Below are 18234 nucleotides of genomic sequence, written 5' to 3'. Positions count from 1 at the left end.
TAACAAAGCAAACAGACCTGGCCACCAGGTTCTCCCATCATCCCTCGATCCCTACCTGTTTCAGAGGATGGCTGGTATACCCTCCCCCAACCCTAAACTTCTCCAGCCCAGGTATTGGGCTGGGCTTCCTTCCCCCAGCTGCCCTTCTCTATATAATCCATCCATTTTGGTTACCTGGCCCTTACATCTACCTTTTACTTTCCTGGCTCTCCCCTCCCCACTCTCCTCACATGGCTCAGGGTCATGTCCACTCTGGACTCTCCCAGATGTCCCTGCCTCTGACTCTGCTCTCCCTTTTATCTATAATAAACTTCCTCCTCCACCATACCAGGAGCAGCCATGCCCTTCCTCTTTATTTCTTTTTTCTTTTCATTCACTGGTATATGTTAGCATCTATTACTTTTAAATTTTTATTTAAAGTTTTAGATTTATTTTATATGTATGAAAGTCTGTGTATCTCTTGCATGCCTCGTGCCTATAGAAGTCAGAAGAGGTAGATCCCTTGGAACTGGAGTTACAGATGGTCGTGGGCTGCCATGTGGGTGCTGGGAACTGAACCTGTGTCCTCTGAAAGATCAATTGGCGCTCTTAACTGCTGAGCAACCTATCCAGCCCTACTGCCTTTAAAAAAAAGTACCTACTATTTTTATATACATTGTTATACTATAAAAGTATATATATTGGATATATATATAGCATATAAGTTATACTATAAAACTATAAAAGTAGATACTAAAAAGTGCCTACTGTTTTTATATACATTGGTTACACTCATTCATTGTTACTTAGGGACCTGGATGGTTTTGCAGAATAAAAGTGTAGAAAAAACAGCAAACTGCAAGAGTTACTTCACTCCTCACTCACTATAGCCCATTTCAATATATATACATATACTGCAGTTAATGTCTGTGACTTTGGAACAACGCAATACAGTGTGTGTAGAAAGACTCTTGCCTGTTTCATTCCCCTCCTAAGAGTGTCAGTTCAGGGCCCCATGCATTTTTACTGGAGCCCGGTTTGCTCACTTGGCCCCAAGGCACACCCTTGCTTTGTCTGATAGCGAACACATCCCTCATCAAGGTGAGTGCCATCATCTCACCTTTGAGAGAAGACTCCATCAGGGCAGGGAGAACGCAGCCTTCTTCAGAAGGCCGTTCCTTCCACCAGGGCCACCTGGAATGACTTACAGAACCACACAGCACTGTGTTCTCTCCTGACGTTCCAAGCAGTGGACCTTCGAATTCCAGTTACGTGTTACTTAAAAGATACACATGGTTTGGTGTCTGGGATGGGGAGAATCAGCAGCCAGTGGCCAGTATAGCTGAACATTCTGAGGCCATTAAAACATTTCCAATATTTGTGGACATTTTAAGAGACAGCCAAGGTTTCCTGGGGTCTGCTCGCACACCAGTTAATTTCAGTGTAAGTAAGAGGTCCATAGAAGACAGTTCTTTCTACTTGGCCTTTCCTATCCTCTTTGATTCCACAATTAGAGACATGAAAACACTCAAGAAATAAGAAGAAAACATTATCAAGAATAACTTTTATTGAGATCTCCATTATTAGTAAAAGGTCAATCTTTTAAAAATACTCCAGAATCTAAGACGAGGAATGGGTATTGGGGAACAAACATCAAACCCAACAGCATATAGTGCTCTGATCTGCCTCATTAAACCCATCTTTTCTAGGACTGCTAGGAAAAGATGACATTTACTTTGTGAAATGGAAGTGCCAGGTCTCTGAATATTGTTCACATCACAATACTTAGGTGTCCTGGGTTGTCCCTGAAGAGAGATACCGGCCAGGGTTCCAACTGTACAAGCAAGCGATGCACACTGAGAGGCTTTGTTGCTGGACCAACACAATATATCCTATCTCAGAAGGCTCTAGAGAAACAGCAGTTCCTTCCTCTCTGCGTGAGTGCACATTTCAAATTTCAAAGTAAATAGTACTTCTAAGGGAAGATTGTCCTATATTTCAAAATAATGTTGGAAAGTCCTTACAACGAATTTTACATCTGCTCTCATTTTTATTGTTAAGTACCTCTATGAAAACCTAGTCACACAGTCTCCAAGCTTTCCTTCCTGTTTTTGGGGGAGCCACCGAGACGGCAACACCCATGAAGGCAAGTATGCTTGCTTCTCTACGAACCCCCAGTCCCGAGCACGCTCTTCTCTCCACTTCTTCCCGCCCCCCACCCCTTTCCACTCGGAGGTTTTCAAATCAAAACACAGTCTAGGAAGGTCTTAAAATGACCCATCACAGAAGTAAGGCCGCTTCAGGCAGTCCTTTAACTGTCCTCCACTCTCGTCGCTCATCAGGCGTCCCCGACTTCCTTACAGATCCGATTTTTCCTCGTAACGGCACCAGCACGCGGCTCGCTGGCTGTCCAGGTATGGCTTGCAGCCCAAATGTAGGACGCTGTCAAACAGGAGCTCCACCGTCGTTTCACACGCTGCGGAGTAGAGATACGTCATCACTGCCGGGCAAGCGTCAGCGCTGCTCCGTTCCCACCTCTGCTCCTGCTGCAGCACAGGCTCACACCCCTCAGCGGGCCCTCAAACATGTGGCAGGCCAAAGCCATCCCAGTCCCTCACACCAGCAGCACACCCTCCAGATTCCATTTCAGTCTCTTTTCATAAACATATGAACGCATGCTCCATCTCCATCGTTCACAACAATTTTTTGTGGGCAATAATCTTTATGAGACACCAATTGGGTCATCGGTGTTAGTATTCCTTTCAGCTGGGAAATGTCATCACAATAAAGATGTCTGCCAACTGTAGAGTTTACATGGTAAGGGAGGCTCTGCTGGGGTTGCTGCTGGAGGGCGAGGCTGGGGCCTCTGACATGTTAAGAAGCACATGCTGTCCTCTCAATCTTAGAAGGAAGCTTTAAAGAGAAACCCCCAGGCTAGCGCCATGACTCTGGAAGAAGGCACTAGGTGAGAACCAACCCCAGGAGCTGTGCCCTGTGACCTCCACATGTGGGCTGTGGTCTATGTGCATGTGCATGCGTGCGTACACACACAAATTTAATACAAAAATTTTAAAACAAGCAAATAAAAAAATCTCAGAAACCTCAAGACGTCACTATGACCAGTGGCTTCTAAGAACCGATCACATTCATTGCAGATGCTCATACTAAATGGTAGCCATTCTATTTCTTTGACTAATTCTAAAATTTGGCTTCAGGGTGGATGCTCATGGGAATCCAAAATAGTTTCTCCTGGTAGGTGTAAAAATTTTTAAGACTATAAGAAAGTCATCAACTTACCTTTCCTATTCTAAGAAACCTCAGACATGCTACATTCACAGAGCTAAACCACAATAGCGTTCAGCAGCCAAAACAACCTTTTTCAAATATTCATATGAAGGAAGAATCCTGCTCTAAAACTCATCCTTTGGGGTTGGGGATTTAGCTCAGTGGTAGAGTGCTTGCCTAGCAAGCACAAGGCCCTGGGTTCGGTCCTCAGCTCCGACAAAAAAAAAAAAAAAAAAAAATTGGATATTTAAAACTCATCCTTTGTAAAGTTCTCCAAAAGACTGCACCATTATTACAGAGCACAATCAACCAGAGAAACGCAGACTGAACTGCGAGGCATCTCAGGAGACAAACACTTGGCTCCACTTCTCTGTCCTTTTGAGGTAAGAAAACAAGAAATCTATCCACGTACACTTCAGTTTGTTACTGTAGCCAAAAGCAGGCCAGTGGGTGGAGGAGTCAATTCAGGCTTCACCTGAGGCAGAGGCCCCTTCCTGGACAGTTTTTCCTGGGATTTCAGAATAGGAGCTACAGCATGGGGCTGTCTAGAGCAGCCACCAACAGACAGAGCATGGGCTCCAGATCAGACAGAGTCAGTCAGACAGTAAGTCAAGGGCTTACACGGGACAAGTTCCTGGCCTCGCTGTCCTTCTCTGACAGATACAGGGATCCTGTCCTGCACTTGGGGTTTTTGTGAGCATCAAAAGAAAACATGAATACATTAGCTAGCACAATATTTTAAGGAAAATGCATAAAAATGTTAGTTTTCTTTCCTACTTCTGACTTTAGTGTATAGTACATCCTTTGGCTTTACAGTGGAGAGTTTTATAAATGTTCATATTTGAACAGTGATGTGTATTCCCACAGACATTTCAGGTCAGCTATGACAAGGCTGACTGGAGGTTGGGACTCCAGCAAACGCAGCTTCTGTGAGTCGTTGTCTACTCTAGGTAGCACGGACTACTGTAGGTACAACAGTCACCCACGTCCCTGTAAGTCACACAATAAATGTACGGGTTTACCACAGACTTGGATGGAATCCTTTCTGCTGCCACTGTGTTTGGCCCACACCATAACTGGACAGTAAGTCCCCGGGGTTAGAGGACATGATGACACAGGGTTGGGAGCGATCTGGAAGCCTCTCCCCGAAGGCTAACATTTGTAGGCCGGAATACGACAGCTTGTTAGGGAAGTATTGTCAAAAGCTGTTCTGCCTTGGCATGGCCCTCTATGCTATCAACATGCCAAGCAAGAAGTGCCCACTGACGCACTATGGAACACCAGTTACGGGTACACCGACTGCTTTCTGATCGGATTTAAGGCCTGCTATACACAGGAAACACGTTTGGTATGGAAGTCAAGGCAGAACCCTGGGGAAATCGCAGGCTGCACTGTGACAAGCATTACTACTGTTTCGTTAAATTGCCAGTTAAATAAATGTTCATTCTTGTTGATGCCCACAGATTGTTGCTGCTGTCTGTTTCGTTCATGGAGGAAGGTTTATTTTTACAGTGAGTATGGCTTATCTCATAACTGGTTAAACACTGAGGGTAAGTATCTGTTGTCATGGCATAGAGATCCATTGCTCAGAAAAGAATGGCCCACATGCATGCAAACACACACACACACACACACACACACTCTCTCTCTCTCTCTCTCTCTCTCTCTCTCTCTCTCTCTCTCTCTCTCTCTTTCTTACACACCTACCTACCTCTACCTCTCACCTCTCCAAGGCTTAGGGAATATCACAAAAAAAGGGGGGGTGGGCAGAAAGGGACAAGAAAGAGCAGAAAGAATGTAAGAGCTAAAGAAAGGGTGGAGTGCTGTAGTGAAGCTACTTTCTCTGGACCTGACCCAACCTGACCGTCAGTCATCATGGAGCAGAGACTGCTGTGGGGACCCACAGAATGCCTTGGCACCACGGTCATGACCATAAATAAACCATAGTTTAGCTAGTCTGTGGTAATAGCAGAGGGGCTGTCAACATTCCCTCCCTGAGACTCCAGTCACCTTTTCCATGTGCATCCCAACTTGGTCCTAAGGATGCAAGTGTACACAGGAGGAGGAAGGTGGATTGCAGGTTGGGACCCTAATGAAGCCGCATTCCCACGTCCTCATCACCCGTGCTAGAGTGGAACGTCCAGTGATGTGCTGCTTCTGAGTTACCTGTGCTCCTGTAAGTGACCTCAGTGAACTCACTGCTCAAGTGAGTTCACAATGGACTCTAATAGAATTGTTTCCTTGGTCTGTTATTGGTGCCCTATCTAGTATGAACAGATGTTTCTTTACACACCCCCAGGAAAGGCCATGCAACATGCAGCCTCCTGAGTTCTGGGATTACGGACACATGAGCAGTACTCCCCTTTTTTTTGTTGTTGTGTTTTTCGAGACAGGGTTTCTCTGTGTAGTTTTTGTTCCTGTCCTATAATTCACTCTGTAGGTCAGGCTGGCCTTGAACTCACAGAGATCCGCCTGCCTCTGCCTCCTGAGTGCTGGGATTAAAGGCGTGCGCCACTGCTGCCCCTATTGTACTGCACTCTTAAATTCCCTGGTGCTGCGAATGTCTATTGTTGAGGGATATTTGTTTGCATTAACACTCTGAGGCTGACAATAAAGTTTACTTTGAATCAGAGGGTGGAGTTAGTGACTAGTTGACCAGAATTGGCCATAGAGGTTTTGGAGGACCCAGGATACAGATAGAGAGACACAGGAAGTAGTAGGGAGGGGCTTTAAAGGATTCATAGCCCTTTGGATCAGGGAAAGAGAGAGGAGGTCTCTTCTCTGCTCAATCAGGTTTTTACCCCGATATCTAACTCCCGAGTTTATTTAATAATAGAACAATATAAGGAAATGCTTCAGTCTATGTTCCTCTAAGAATTGTTTGTTGAAGCCTCAGCCTCCAAGGTAAAGGAATTAAGCTAGTCAGGACTTTGGGAAGTAATGGGAAGTGATTAGTCATGAGGGCAGTACACTCATAAATGGATTGGTCACATTAAAAAAGGTACTCCTGGGCTAGAGAGATGGCTCAGAGGTTAAGAGCACTGACTGTTCTTCCAGAGGTCCTGAGTTCAATTCCCAGCACCCACATGGTAGCTCACAACCATCTGTAATGAGATCTGGTGCCTTCTTCTGGCCTGCAGTCATACATGTTGTATACATAATAAATAAATAAATCTTTAAAAAAAAAAAAAAAGGTATTCCTTTAGGACACAGCTCAGGAGGAGAGGGCCTGCCTAGCAGATCCTCAGTGTAATCCCAGCACATGCAACACGAACCAGAGTGCAGGCAAAGGAAACAGGATCCCAGAGGGCTGCTCTGTCCCTTCCCCCAGGCACCGTACAACCGGAAGGTGTGGCCTCCGAGCCCAGACCAGAAACCTTGATAGACAGTGACTGCTCATGCCCTCAGCTTGTACTCCCTAGCCTCCTGAACCACGACAATACATTTCTGTTGCCTTTAACCACCTTCAATCTATTACACTTTAGTACAGCATCCCAGCTTGCTTCAAGGCCTCAGTGTTTAGTTTCTGAACGATTAGACATATAGTCCAGGGCACAAGGGAGATGAACTCTTCCCTTCCCTGCCTCAGATACTCCTCCGAGTTTTCTGAACACTGCTTTCGTAGCTGTATATAATTTCAGATTACAAAATGATGGGCTAGCTCCTCGCTCCAGGCAACTGAAGAGGCTGTATCGTAACAGCTAAAGACTGTGCACAGGCTCCTTTGGTACGCTTCTATGCTGAAGGTGTGTTCACTGCAGTATGAAAAACACCCGAGGACTGGAGAGATGGCTCAGAGGTTAAGAGCACTGACTGCTCTTCCAGAGGTCCTGAGTTCAATTCCCAGCACCCACATGGTGGCTCACAACCATCTGTAATGAGATCTGGCGCCCTCTTCTGTATACATAATAAATAAATAAATCTTTAAAAACACTTGACTCCCGGCCGGCAGGCCCGTCCTTACCCTGCACGTGCTGAGCAAGGCCTAGGGTCTTCTGCACGTCACGGCAGATCTTAGAGAGGCAGTACTGGAACTCCTCGTCACAGTCGTTCTTGCTCCGGCCACAGGTCTCGTAGCATCTGTCATGCTGGTTGCAGCACTTGGTCAGGGAAGGGATGCCGATGTTCAGCTGTGGGACGCAGTGCCATGGGCGACAGTCAGTGAGATGCGAACCTCGCGGCATTGGGAACGCGTTCAAATGGACTTCACTGAGTAAACGGCAACTGCGGTAGACAGGCCCCAGACCCACGTCTACCTGTGAATGCTTCCTGCGTTATAATCTCCCGAGTCTCCTCGCCCATTCTTAGCCACGTAACTGTTTCAGCCACACCACACTCCTCTCCATTTTCGCAGTGTGAGAGCTAACTGTCAGTAACTCTCACAACTTTCAACTATCCCAAACACAACACACAACTAACTAACTTTCTTCCCTTACTTATTTGTGTGGGGAGTCTGTGTGTGAGGAACAGTGGCCACAGGAGGGCAGCCTGAGGACGTGGAATGCCTTCCTCTATGGCTGTCTGACTCACTACCCTGAGACACAGTCTCTCACTGAACCCAAAAATCACTGTTTTGGTTACAGATTATCTAAAGAGCTCCCAGGATCTGCCTGTCCCCATCCCTCAACATCAGGGTCACAGGCACATGTGGCATGCCTGGCTTGTACAAATGTTGGTGTGGGGGATTCAAACTCAGGTCCTCATGCCTGCACAGACGCACTCTTATCACTGAGCCATCTCTCCCTAGACCCAAGGCATAGCTTTAAAAAAAACAAGTAAGCCTAAGCACATTAACAGACTTCTCTAGGGCCTAAACAGTTACGATCTTAGGATATTTCAAAGTATTTTGTGTCTCCCCCGCCAAAGAAATGTACTTTCTGTGAAATGGTGCATAAAAGTCTTAACTGCCTACAACTCAAATGGTGGTTTGTTTTTTAACGTTAATCATTTTTCCGTTTTCTAGAGGAACCATCACTTTAAATTTATAATTTATCTTCAGTTATTTCAATTAACTTACACAACCCTCACACACCTCCGCCTGTGGCCACTGGCTTGTCTAGTCTCCCCAGGAACAGCTGCTATAGTAACCCCACTGCCACCCCCATCAGCCCTTGCTTTATAGAGAAAGAGTACCTAATCTACTTTGGTCTCCCTAAGCAGTATCACTTTGCACTTGAAAATTTTAAGTTATGTTTGTGATACTTAGAAAATATGATTTCTGTGACATCTATACAAGATAAAATAAATCATTATTTTAAACCCATTTAGTATTGTTTAATCGTTAAATGTGTTTTATTAGAAAACAATAATAAACACAATCATTACAGAAATCAAAAATTATTTATGAGCCTGAAGACAGGCACACTTAAGTCTTGTATTACTAAAAATATTAGACTAACAGTCACAAAACTTATCAAAGGGAAAAAAGAAGTATTTACATGAACACCGAACAATGGAGAGCCACATCCATTTGGTGGGGACGGTTTGTATCCGTATCGTGGAAAAGGCTTCGATCCTATGTGAAATACAAATGATGTCATATTTAGTTTAAAATATGGAAGAAATAAAATACATATTTATAAAGGTAAACAAGGTGCTTGACTAGCCTTAAGGATGTTCAATATTTAGTTGGACAAAACAAATAATGATGTATTTATTTTGATGAATATTAGAATGATTGATTGTGGAATTATTTTTAGTTCTCTTGTGAAGAATGCAGAGCATATGCAAATGTGCAGCATTCATGAAGGTAATTACTATTTATAAGCATACATGGTCAAAACATGCAATAGCTTATCCTGGACCGCTGGAGATCTCAAAGGTGCACACGATACGACATCACGTGTGAAAGATCAACACAGCCTGTCCTCCTGCACATCTAGTACTTGAGTTTTGTGGGTAAAAGCCTGTAGGGCATGCGCTGTATCTTCCTAACCTCCAACAAATCTTTCATTGCACAAAAAAAGCTATATAGCCATCAACTATCAGGGGCTTAGCTAGAGCCTAATCTAAGAAAGATGAGGTTATGCCATGATAATCTAATAATTTCATAACCAACCCAGTTTATGGCATTTTGTCACAGTAGCCCAAGCAGACTAACATTCACATTTCAGCGTGGCTTTTCCTGGTGATACTTTTGACTTGTATGATTTCTAACACACATGTCATTAATCTGCCTACTTCATTTACTATTGGTTTCTTCATTCTGAAATGTAAACCGGAGGCAGGACTTTTTCTATTGTACATGCCTAGCACAGTTTCTGGCATGTAATTACATTCTCAATGAATACTTGTTGACAAATGGTCGAATCAATGAACACTGGGTAGACTTAGCAGAGTAATCCTATGGCAACTAATATTCATTGTGAATTAATAAATACTATTGCTGTTTACTTTTCAGTCTTTTAAGTTTCCTGGGACTTCATTCACTGGCCTCCAAAGACTGACCACATCTAGCTTGTTATATCTCTTTGAAAGGTGGCAGCCAGGGGCCACCAAGATAGCTTAGCTGGTAAAATATGTTACCCAGCTTAACTACCTGAGTTCAATCCCCCCACAACCCACATGACAAAGAGAACAGATTACCATGAGTGGTCCTCTTGACCTCCACATGCACACCGTGGAATGCATGCACCCATATACGTACATCACACACACGAGTGAATAAACTGTAAAATGTGGCACCCCACACCTAATGCCATTTTATATGATGGACCCTTTTTGAGGCGACAGAACAATCATTTTAACACGGCTTATGGAAGCGATATCTCAGGGCTAAACTATCAAATGATAGCAATTTTTTAAAAAGTACTTCCTAAAATTGAGCTTTAAAAATATCTACTCCTAGCTGGGTGGGGTAGTGCACACCTTTAATCTCAGCACTAGGGAGGCAGAGGCTGGAGGATTTCGCTGAGTTCAAGGCCAGCCAGGTTTACATCGAGAGTTCCAGGACAGCCAGGGCTACATAGAGACCCTGTCGCCAAAAAAAAAAAAAATAAATAAATAAATAAATAAATAAATAAATAAAATCAAAACATAAGTAAATATCTACTTGTAGAACTTCACAATTTCTGTAATTAATTTTTTCGACCAGTTACAGAATTTCTGTTGGCTTTACTTAGTCGTCCAGCATTGTTTCACCCACCACTGTTCAGTGAACTTTTTATCTGGAGGTATTTGCCTAGTATGGCCTGGAGTCATACACTTGAGCCATAGATATTAATCTGGACTGAGGCCAGCAGCATCTTGCTATAGATGAACCCTCTCTAGAAGCAGTTATGATGTTATTAATCCAAACCTTTGGGGAGACCACTCAGCCAGTTGAGACTTTGCTTAAGTCAAGTGTTTGCTAGTTTACTTTCCCAGGGGACTATCGTGAGAAACTACACATTTTTATCTATGGTTTAAAGCCTTAGTTTCTCTCTCTCTCTCTCTCTCTCTCTCTCTCTCTCTCTCTCTCTCTCTCTCTCTCTGTCTGGTTTATTTTTTTAGTGCTGGGGACTGACTGAACTCAGGGCCTTGCGAATGTGAAGCCAGTGTTCTAGCCCAGGCTACACCCCCAGCCCAGGCTATTTCCTGCTGCTAATATCAAAATAGCCGAGGTAATTTTTTAAAGGAGGTTTGTTTTGGCTCACACTTCGGGTCCAAAGTTCAGGAGCTGCAGCTAGCTATGGTCTTCTTTCTGGCTTCATCTTCTGAGAGGGCAGAGCATCACATGACTAGAGACCAGCGTGGGAGAAACCAGCCAAAGAGGCTTTTACTGCACACTCAGTCACAAGATAACCCCATCGATCCATAAGTAGACACAGACTAATCAATCCATGAGGACAGAGTCCTCTGCCTCTCGTAAAGTTTTCATCTCTTCCGACTGCACCTTTCAATGGAGACGAAATTTCGGTTTTGGAGGGGCCAAGCCATACTCAAACCATAGCAGGAAGAAAGGCTAAATTGGCAAAGTTCCTGGGAAACACACTCCAGTTCCTTAAACATCAGTAGAAAGCTTTCTCTTGAACGGGTTTTAACAGCGAGTGGTTTCAATGCTAAAAGGTCTCTGGAGCAGCGGTTCTCAAGCTGTGGGCTGCAACCCCCTGTGGTTAACAATCCTTTCACAGGGTCACATATCAGATGGTCTGCGTATCAGATACTTACATTATGACTCATAACAGTGCAAATTTACAGATAGGAAGTAGCAATGAAATAATATTATGGTTGGGGGTCACTACAACATGAGGAACTGCATTAAAGGGTCGCAGTGTTAGGAAGGTTGAGAACCACTGCTCTAGAGATGTACACTAGTTAACGAGTCAGACTATTAATAATCTTTTATTTCTTTTTTTTTTATTTGAGGGGAGAGTCAGGTATCTGGAACTCTATATTAATAATCCTTTTAAAAGCACTACAAATACACTATAGTGTGTTCAAATCGGAAAAGAGGGCATTTACTAGATACAGTTTTTCCAGGTTAACAATTGTTTTAAATTCAGAAACACATCACCTAAAAAACTGCCAGGAAAACAGGGTGCACTTAGCATTTGAAATGACAGCTTGTCCTATGTTTCTACTTGTCCAGATGACATGTACATTCCCCTTCCCACCTACAAGTCCACAGACATCTGGCACCATTCATGTCCAAACATCACCACCCGCAGACAGCTGATACAAAGGAAAAAAAAAAAAAAAGAAGGTAATTGAAGGGTTCTGATGGCCTCTTAACCGTCTATTGTTTTTCCTTTTAGAACTGGGAATGCATTTCTCTTCCTGTTCATACAACACTGCTTCTATCTTTGCCTCTCTTTGTGCCTTATCTAATTTCTCTCCAGTCCCCATCTGTAGAAATGCTTCCTGACATCTTGATGACTGTAGGGGCAGTGACCTAACACAGGCATGCAAGTATTCCACCAATACACGTACACACTTTCTTCATAAGAGATCATTCCTGTTGAGCAAGAGGCTGGTCAGAAGCAAATGAAGTTAGGAAAAAGTCCCGAACAAACACGCCCACTCTGGAGCCACAGCAGAGCGGGGAGCAGAGACAGCAGAGAAACTTCATGGGCGAAACGAGAATGTGACGGTGTAGCGTCGCCACCTCACACACGCAAGTGCTTCCTGCACAGGGAAGTGGATAACACTGAGTGAGAAAAGAACACCGGAATAAACGCTGGGGCTGACTCCCTAACATCCGCACGAAAGGGGCATGTGCATGTGTGTTTGGTTAGTCTAGAGTCTCTTTAGAGACTAACTAACTCGTTTCTCTCACAGCCTTCCCAGCTCACCCCATCGAAAATAGCATCTTGGCTTCTGTATCTGCTGTGCACACCAAGGTTGGTGGCTTTTCTTTCTAATGCTTCTGAGCCAAATTAGCAGAACAGTTTCTATGAAAACTGCTTTGTCCTCCTTTCCTAGAAGATGCCTAGCGTGTAATGAGTGCCCAAGAAATTACCAGATGAAAATAATGGGAAATACTCTGCCAAAACTAAAACTTCCTTTTTTTTTTTTTCAATGGAACGGAGAAATAGACCCACCACGGACATTAGAGGGAGCTATTTTGCTCAAACAGTTCAGTGTTGTAAAGTTCTAAATTCACCTTATATTAAAATATAATTTCAGCCGGGCGGTGGTGGCGCACGCCTTTAATCCCAGCACTCGGGAGGCAGAGCCAGGCGGATCTCTGTGAGTTCGAGGCCAGCCTGGGCTACCAAGTGAGTTCCAGGAAAGGCGCAAAGCTACACAGAGAAACCCTGTCTCGAAAAGCCAAAAAGAAAAAAAAAAAATATTTCAAAGCTTGAAAGACGGCTCAGCAAGCGAAAGCCCCTTCCTCTTCAAACCTGACGACCTGAGTTTGACCCCTAGATCACACAGTGAACGGAGAGAGCCAGTCCCAAAGGCTGTCCTCCGACCTCCACACGTACACCACGGCATGTTCATGTGTACAGTCTTTCTCTCGCTCTCCCTCTCTCTCCGACCCCCCCCCCAATAAAATTACACGGACACATGATAAATAAGGTTACATTTAAAAAATAATTATTTAGAACAAATTATACAGAAAGCTACTTATTAAAAACGGAATTGATTCATGAGGCCTGGAGGGTTGGCTCAGCAGTTAAGTACACTTGCTTCTCTTGCAGAGGACTCAGATTTGGTTCCTAGCACCCATATAGAGGCTCACAACGGCCCCTAACTCCAGCTCCAGGGTCGATGCCCTCTGCTGGTCTCTGAAGGCACTACATGCATGTGGCGAGCATGCATACACACAGGCAAAACACTCACACACATAAAATAAAATATATATGGAGTCAAGTACTATCACTTAAAATATTGTTGTAAGTGGTGTTAAGAGATGCTGAACATTAAGACTTTTAACGTTTCTGCCGTTACCAGCTTTTACAAAGTAACAGAAGCTCATTAATGGAAGGACCACAGTAAGAGTCAAGCCACTACGTCATGATGTGCTGTGGCCACGCTCTCCGGATTTCACACAGATATAGAAGACTAAGAAGGAAATGGGAGGAAGAACTAGACCCAAGAGTAGAACTGCATGGGAAGGCCATTCATGACTTGTACCTTCTGACATAAGCCAGTGATTCTCAACCTGTGGGTCACGACCCCTCTGGGGTCAAACGACCCTTTCACAGGGGTCATCTAAGACCACCCTGCACATTCCATATATACATTATGATTAAAAAGAGTAGCAAAATTACAGTTATGAAGTAGCACAAAATAATTGTATGGCTGGGGGTCACACAACATGAGGAACTGTATTAAAGGGTCACAGCATTAGGAAGGTTGGGAACCGCTGACCTAAGTGGTGGACTTCTTAATGTTTCCTCATCTCCCCATGCAGCCAAAACCCAAGTATTTACAGAAACTGAGAAACTTACCATTCTCTCTCCCCCCTCCCCCGCCCCCACATTATTTTTTCCAAAGTTGATATACATGCTCTCAAACAGACACACTCATTTCACTGAAAGAAAATGAAGCAGGTGGGAGTCTTAGAGGAGGTAACTGGGTCACACAAAGATCTTACACTGGGTTTGTGGGACGTACAGCGGGGACTCCCAGCCTGCTAAACACTGGAGACTTAAACCATTCATCTCCATGTGGCCCTGAGAGTAACTCTCTCCTCCGAGGCCAACCATTTCCTAGTTCCCTCAGGTCTCCTGGCATCGTTCTTAGGACTTCTAGAAGCTGATGGCTTCATTCCTTCTTCCCAATCGGAACCCACGCACACACCGTGTGCGCCCACATCCCACCTCCACCCTATGAACAGGGGAGGCTGCCTGCTCCTGGCCAGCCTCTCCCTTTGCACACTAGAAACTACACTTTTCAGGTGTGCAAGGACATGACTCCAGTATTCCCCTCCACCTCTCCTCCATTACCTCTGCTATCATTTCCTGCCTTAGTCACAATCACTGCCAAGCCAACAGCAAATCCTTTAGGTTCTTCCTTCAAATTACCCCTCAATTCAACTCTCTCATCACTCCATCTCCTACCAGCTTAGACAAAATCACCACAACCTTTTGTCTGGACCCTTGCACACAGCAGCCTAGCTCTATTCTGGCTTCCTCACCTCCACTGATGCTTAATTCTCAGTACAGCACTCAGAGGCTCCTGTTAGCACATATATCACCAGAGGAATGAGCAACTTACTCAAAATTCTAGAAACAGCTATCTTACCTTTATCTCTCAACAGAAATGGGAAACTGTTCTCCCTTCATTCCCTTTGATGTCAGAGAGAAAAAAAGCTACGGGCTGGGAAGCCGGCTCAAGTGGTAAGGGTGGTGGTTACGCCACCTGGAGTCAGCTGAGTTCCCATCCCTAGCACCCAGGAAAACAGCTGGGCGGGGGAGTGTGTGCCTGCCTGTTGGGGGGCAGATCCCAGGAGCTCACTGGCCAGCTAGCCTAGGCAAAGCGAAGTGCACCTCACTTTCAGAGAGAGACAAAGGTGAAGAGGAAAAAGTCCGTCAACATTCTCCCTTTTAGTTTCTACATGTGCACACATGGGCCCAGCACCCAAACACCCACATGCATCACACACACACACACACACACACACACACACACACACACACACGAGTTAAGGGAAAATGGCAAACATAAAATTGCTCCCATTAAAAACTTCACATCAGCTGGGCGGTGGTGGCGCACACCTTTAATCCCAGCACTCGGGAGGCAGAGCCAGGCGGATCTCTGTGAGTTCGAGGCCAGCCTGGGCTACCAAGTGAGTTCCAGGAAAGGCGCAAAACTACACAGAGAAACCCTGCCTCGAAAAACCGGAAAAAAAAAAAAAAACAAACAAAAAACTTCACATCACTCACTAAGGCCTTTCCCCACCCGAGGGAAGAGGACCCGAAGGGAAGAGGGTCCCGAACACTGAGCTCCCAGGAGAGGGGAGTTACATGCAAGCACACACATTTGCGGCATTCAGCAGTTCTTGCCTTACCTAAGAGCCTGGAGGCAAATGTCGTGAGACTTGAAGAAAATGAAGACGAGGAAAAGGAAAGTTTAAAGCAACCCTTCAGAGGAATAGTATCATTTTGAGGTGTTCTCAGCGGAAACACCTCTACAGCCCGGGACTCAGAGCTGTTTATGAAGACTGTACCTTTGAAGCCATCCTCGTCTCTGTAAATAACAGCTGCATCTTTTCGTTGCCACAGACGGAACCTCAGAGTCACCTTGACTGTCCTTCTGATGGTCCTGTCCCCTAGACCTGTGTACTCCCTCGGCCTGGGGTGATCTTTCCCTGACTGTCACAGAGCACTCTTGCTACTTTCCAATTCTGAGACGTTCTTCTGTCCCGGAACATCCTATCTAAAGGGCAAACAGCTCACACAGTCCTTCCCAGTACCGCTGCACCAATCTTCCATTTAGGTTGGGAAAGTTTATTGAAGGAGGCACTGGCTCCCACAGGTCAGGGAGCACACAGCTCTTGGACTCACTGCCTGCTTCTCCCCACCAGAACAGAAGCTCCAGGGTCAGGGATTTCATCTGCCACTGCTGAACCCCGGCCTATCAACCACTGACATGTGGTCAAGACTGATATTTGCAAAATGGTCAGGAATTAAGTTAGAACTTTTGCCTTAGCAAAGTTATCATTTAATCCTTGTTACCCACGAAGTCCCCTAATACATTTTACAAAGTCCCCAAATACATCTGGCACTCGCCGGTGCAATTTTAAGATCGTTAGAAGCAATGGTCTGTTTTCTATATGAATGGAAAGGTGGAGGTTATCTGGAGACTCACAGGCTGCAGTCAGCATCACAGTTTTACAGGATAGAGGCTTTTATTAAGATCACCAACTCTGCAATCAGACTTTCTCACCAAGGTCACGGATTTCCCTATTATTTTCAGCTGGTAGCCTTGGCTAATCTCATAAGAAACTTGATTTCTCAAGTTCTATCCTAACATTTTGAATTTCCAAACAGAAGCCCCATCCCCTCCAAAAATTCAAATGCTAAAAAAAACCCAAAAACATTTAAACAACAACAACAAAACAAAAACAAAACCCCCAAACACCCAAATCCCTGCCTTGAGTGCTGATTTTATTACCATCCACACTGCCATAAAGCAAGTTCTTGGATTCAAATAGAAAGTTTAAAACGATGAAAGGAGTAAGCAAAAAAACAAAAACAAAAACAAAAACAAAAAAACAAAACAAAACAAAACAAAACTCTACAATACTGACAGAGAGTAAGGAAGAGAAGCCACTGATATCCAAGGAAAGAAAGCTACAAAACGGACATGGTGGGTGTCTCATCCCAGCACCTGAGTTCAAGAGTTCAAAGCCAGCCTCAGCTACACCAAGTTTGATGTCTGTGGGGGCTACCTGAGACTCAAACACCAAAACAAAACTACAAATTTTAATACACTATTTCCTAGAAGTTAGCAGAACTCTTTCAATCCAGCGCACCTCCCTCAAAAACCAAGTACACCAGAAATCGACAATTTATTTTTCCTTAGCTTTGCAAGATAACAAAATATCAACTGATGGCTCTAAAATTCTCGTTTGGCTTTATATGTTCAGCTGACTCAATTACAAGGTTGTGTGTGTGTGTGTGTGTGTGTGTGTGTGTGTGTGTGTGTGTGTCCCCGCCCGCCCGCCCGCGCTAAAATCAGTATGTTCCACTCCACTTCCAGCGTTCCTGCATCTTAGGCAACTCTGTGCAACTGCTGGAAAAGAAAATGGGGAGGGAGGGCGGGCGGAAAAAAATACCAGAAGCAAACGGAGAGAGCAGAGTGCAGAGCGCGCACTCGGGCGACCTCTCTCTCACACTTGTTCCCAGCTTGCTCAATCCCAAGGACAGCACGCTCCAAGCGCCGCTCATTCTTTCCACACCCGAGGACGCCCGTCCACGTCTGCCAGACACCTGTTCCCCCATCCCCCTGGCCCGCACTTGTCCCTCCATCCCCCTGCCCCGCACCTATCCTCTCATCCCCTTGGCCCGCACCTGTACCCCCAATGCCCCTGGCCCGCACTTGTCCCTCCATCCCCCTACCCCTCACTTGCCCCTCCATCCCCCTGCCCCGTACCTGTCCCCCATCCCCCTGCCCCGCACCCATCCTCCCATTTACCCGCCCTGCACCTGTACCCCTCATACCCCTGGCCCACACTTGTCCCTCCATCCCCCTGCCCCTCACTTGCCCCTCCATCCCCCTGCCCCGCACCCGTCGCCCCCCCTCCCCGCCCCGCGCCCCCGGCGGCGCACCGTCGCTGCACTTGTACTGGCAGAGCCCGTCCTCGCCGCCCAGCAGGTCGAGCGCGGCGTTGAGGTACGTGTCGATCTTGTGGATGCCGTTGCGGATGGTCTTGAGCGTGGCCCTCCAGTCGGTGGTCTGGTCCTGTTCCTGGCCTCGCGCGGTGGCCAGCAGGAGCAGGAGCAGGAGCGCGGGCCCCCGGGCGGGTGACGGTGGTCGCGGAGCCACCATCTATCTGCACGGCCGGGCGGCCGGGCTGGGCAGCGGCGCGCGCCCCGG

The 18234-nt window shown here is 45.6% G+C and overlaps 1 protein-coding gene across 2 annotated transcripts in view; it reads right to left on the bottom strand.

The window, feature by feature from the left end:
* The window catches only part of Pla2g12a (phospholipase A2 group XIIA), a 27925-nt gene extending 9691 nt beyond the window's left edge, over positions 1 to 18234 (bottom strand). The window contains exons 1-4 of one of the 2 annotated variants that reach the window (XM_059266226.1): positions 17967 to 18231; positions 8703 to 8779; positions 7229 to 7394; positions 1529 to 2455 (exon numbers count right to left, since the gene is read on the bottom strand). In XM_059266226.1, the coding sequence (XP_059122209.1) occupies positions 2337 to 2455; positions 7229 to 7394; positions 8703 to 8779; positions 17967 to 18186 (582 nt within the window). In that variant the 5' untranslated portion in view covers positions 18187 to 18231 and the 3' untranslated portion in view covers positions 1529 to 2336. Of the gene's footprint in view, positions 1 to 1528; positions 2456 to 7228; positions 7395 to 8702; positions 8780 to 17966 lie in introns of those variants that run through there. The other variant, XM_059266227.1, reaches the window with a different exon arrangement.

Source organism: Peromyscus eremicus, chromosome 6 (assembly GCF_949786415.1).
Source record: "Peromyscus eremicus chromosome 6, PerEre_H2_v1, whole genome shotgun sequence".
Classification (NCBI taxonomy): domain Eukaryota; kingdom Metazoa; phylum Chordata; class Mammalia; order Rodentia; family Cricetidae; genus Peromyscus; species Peromyscus eremicus.
This window is presented reverse-complemented; position numbering and strand designations above follow the sequence as displayed.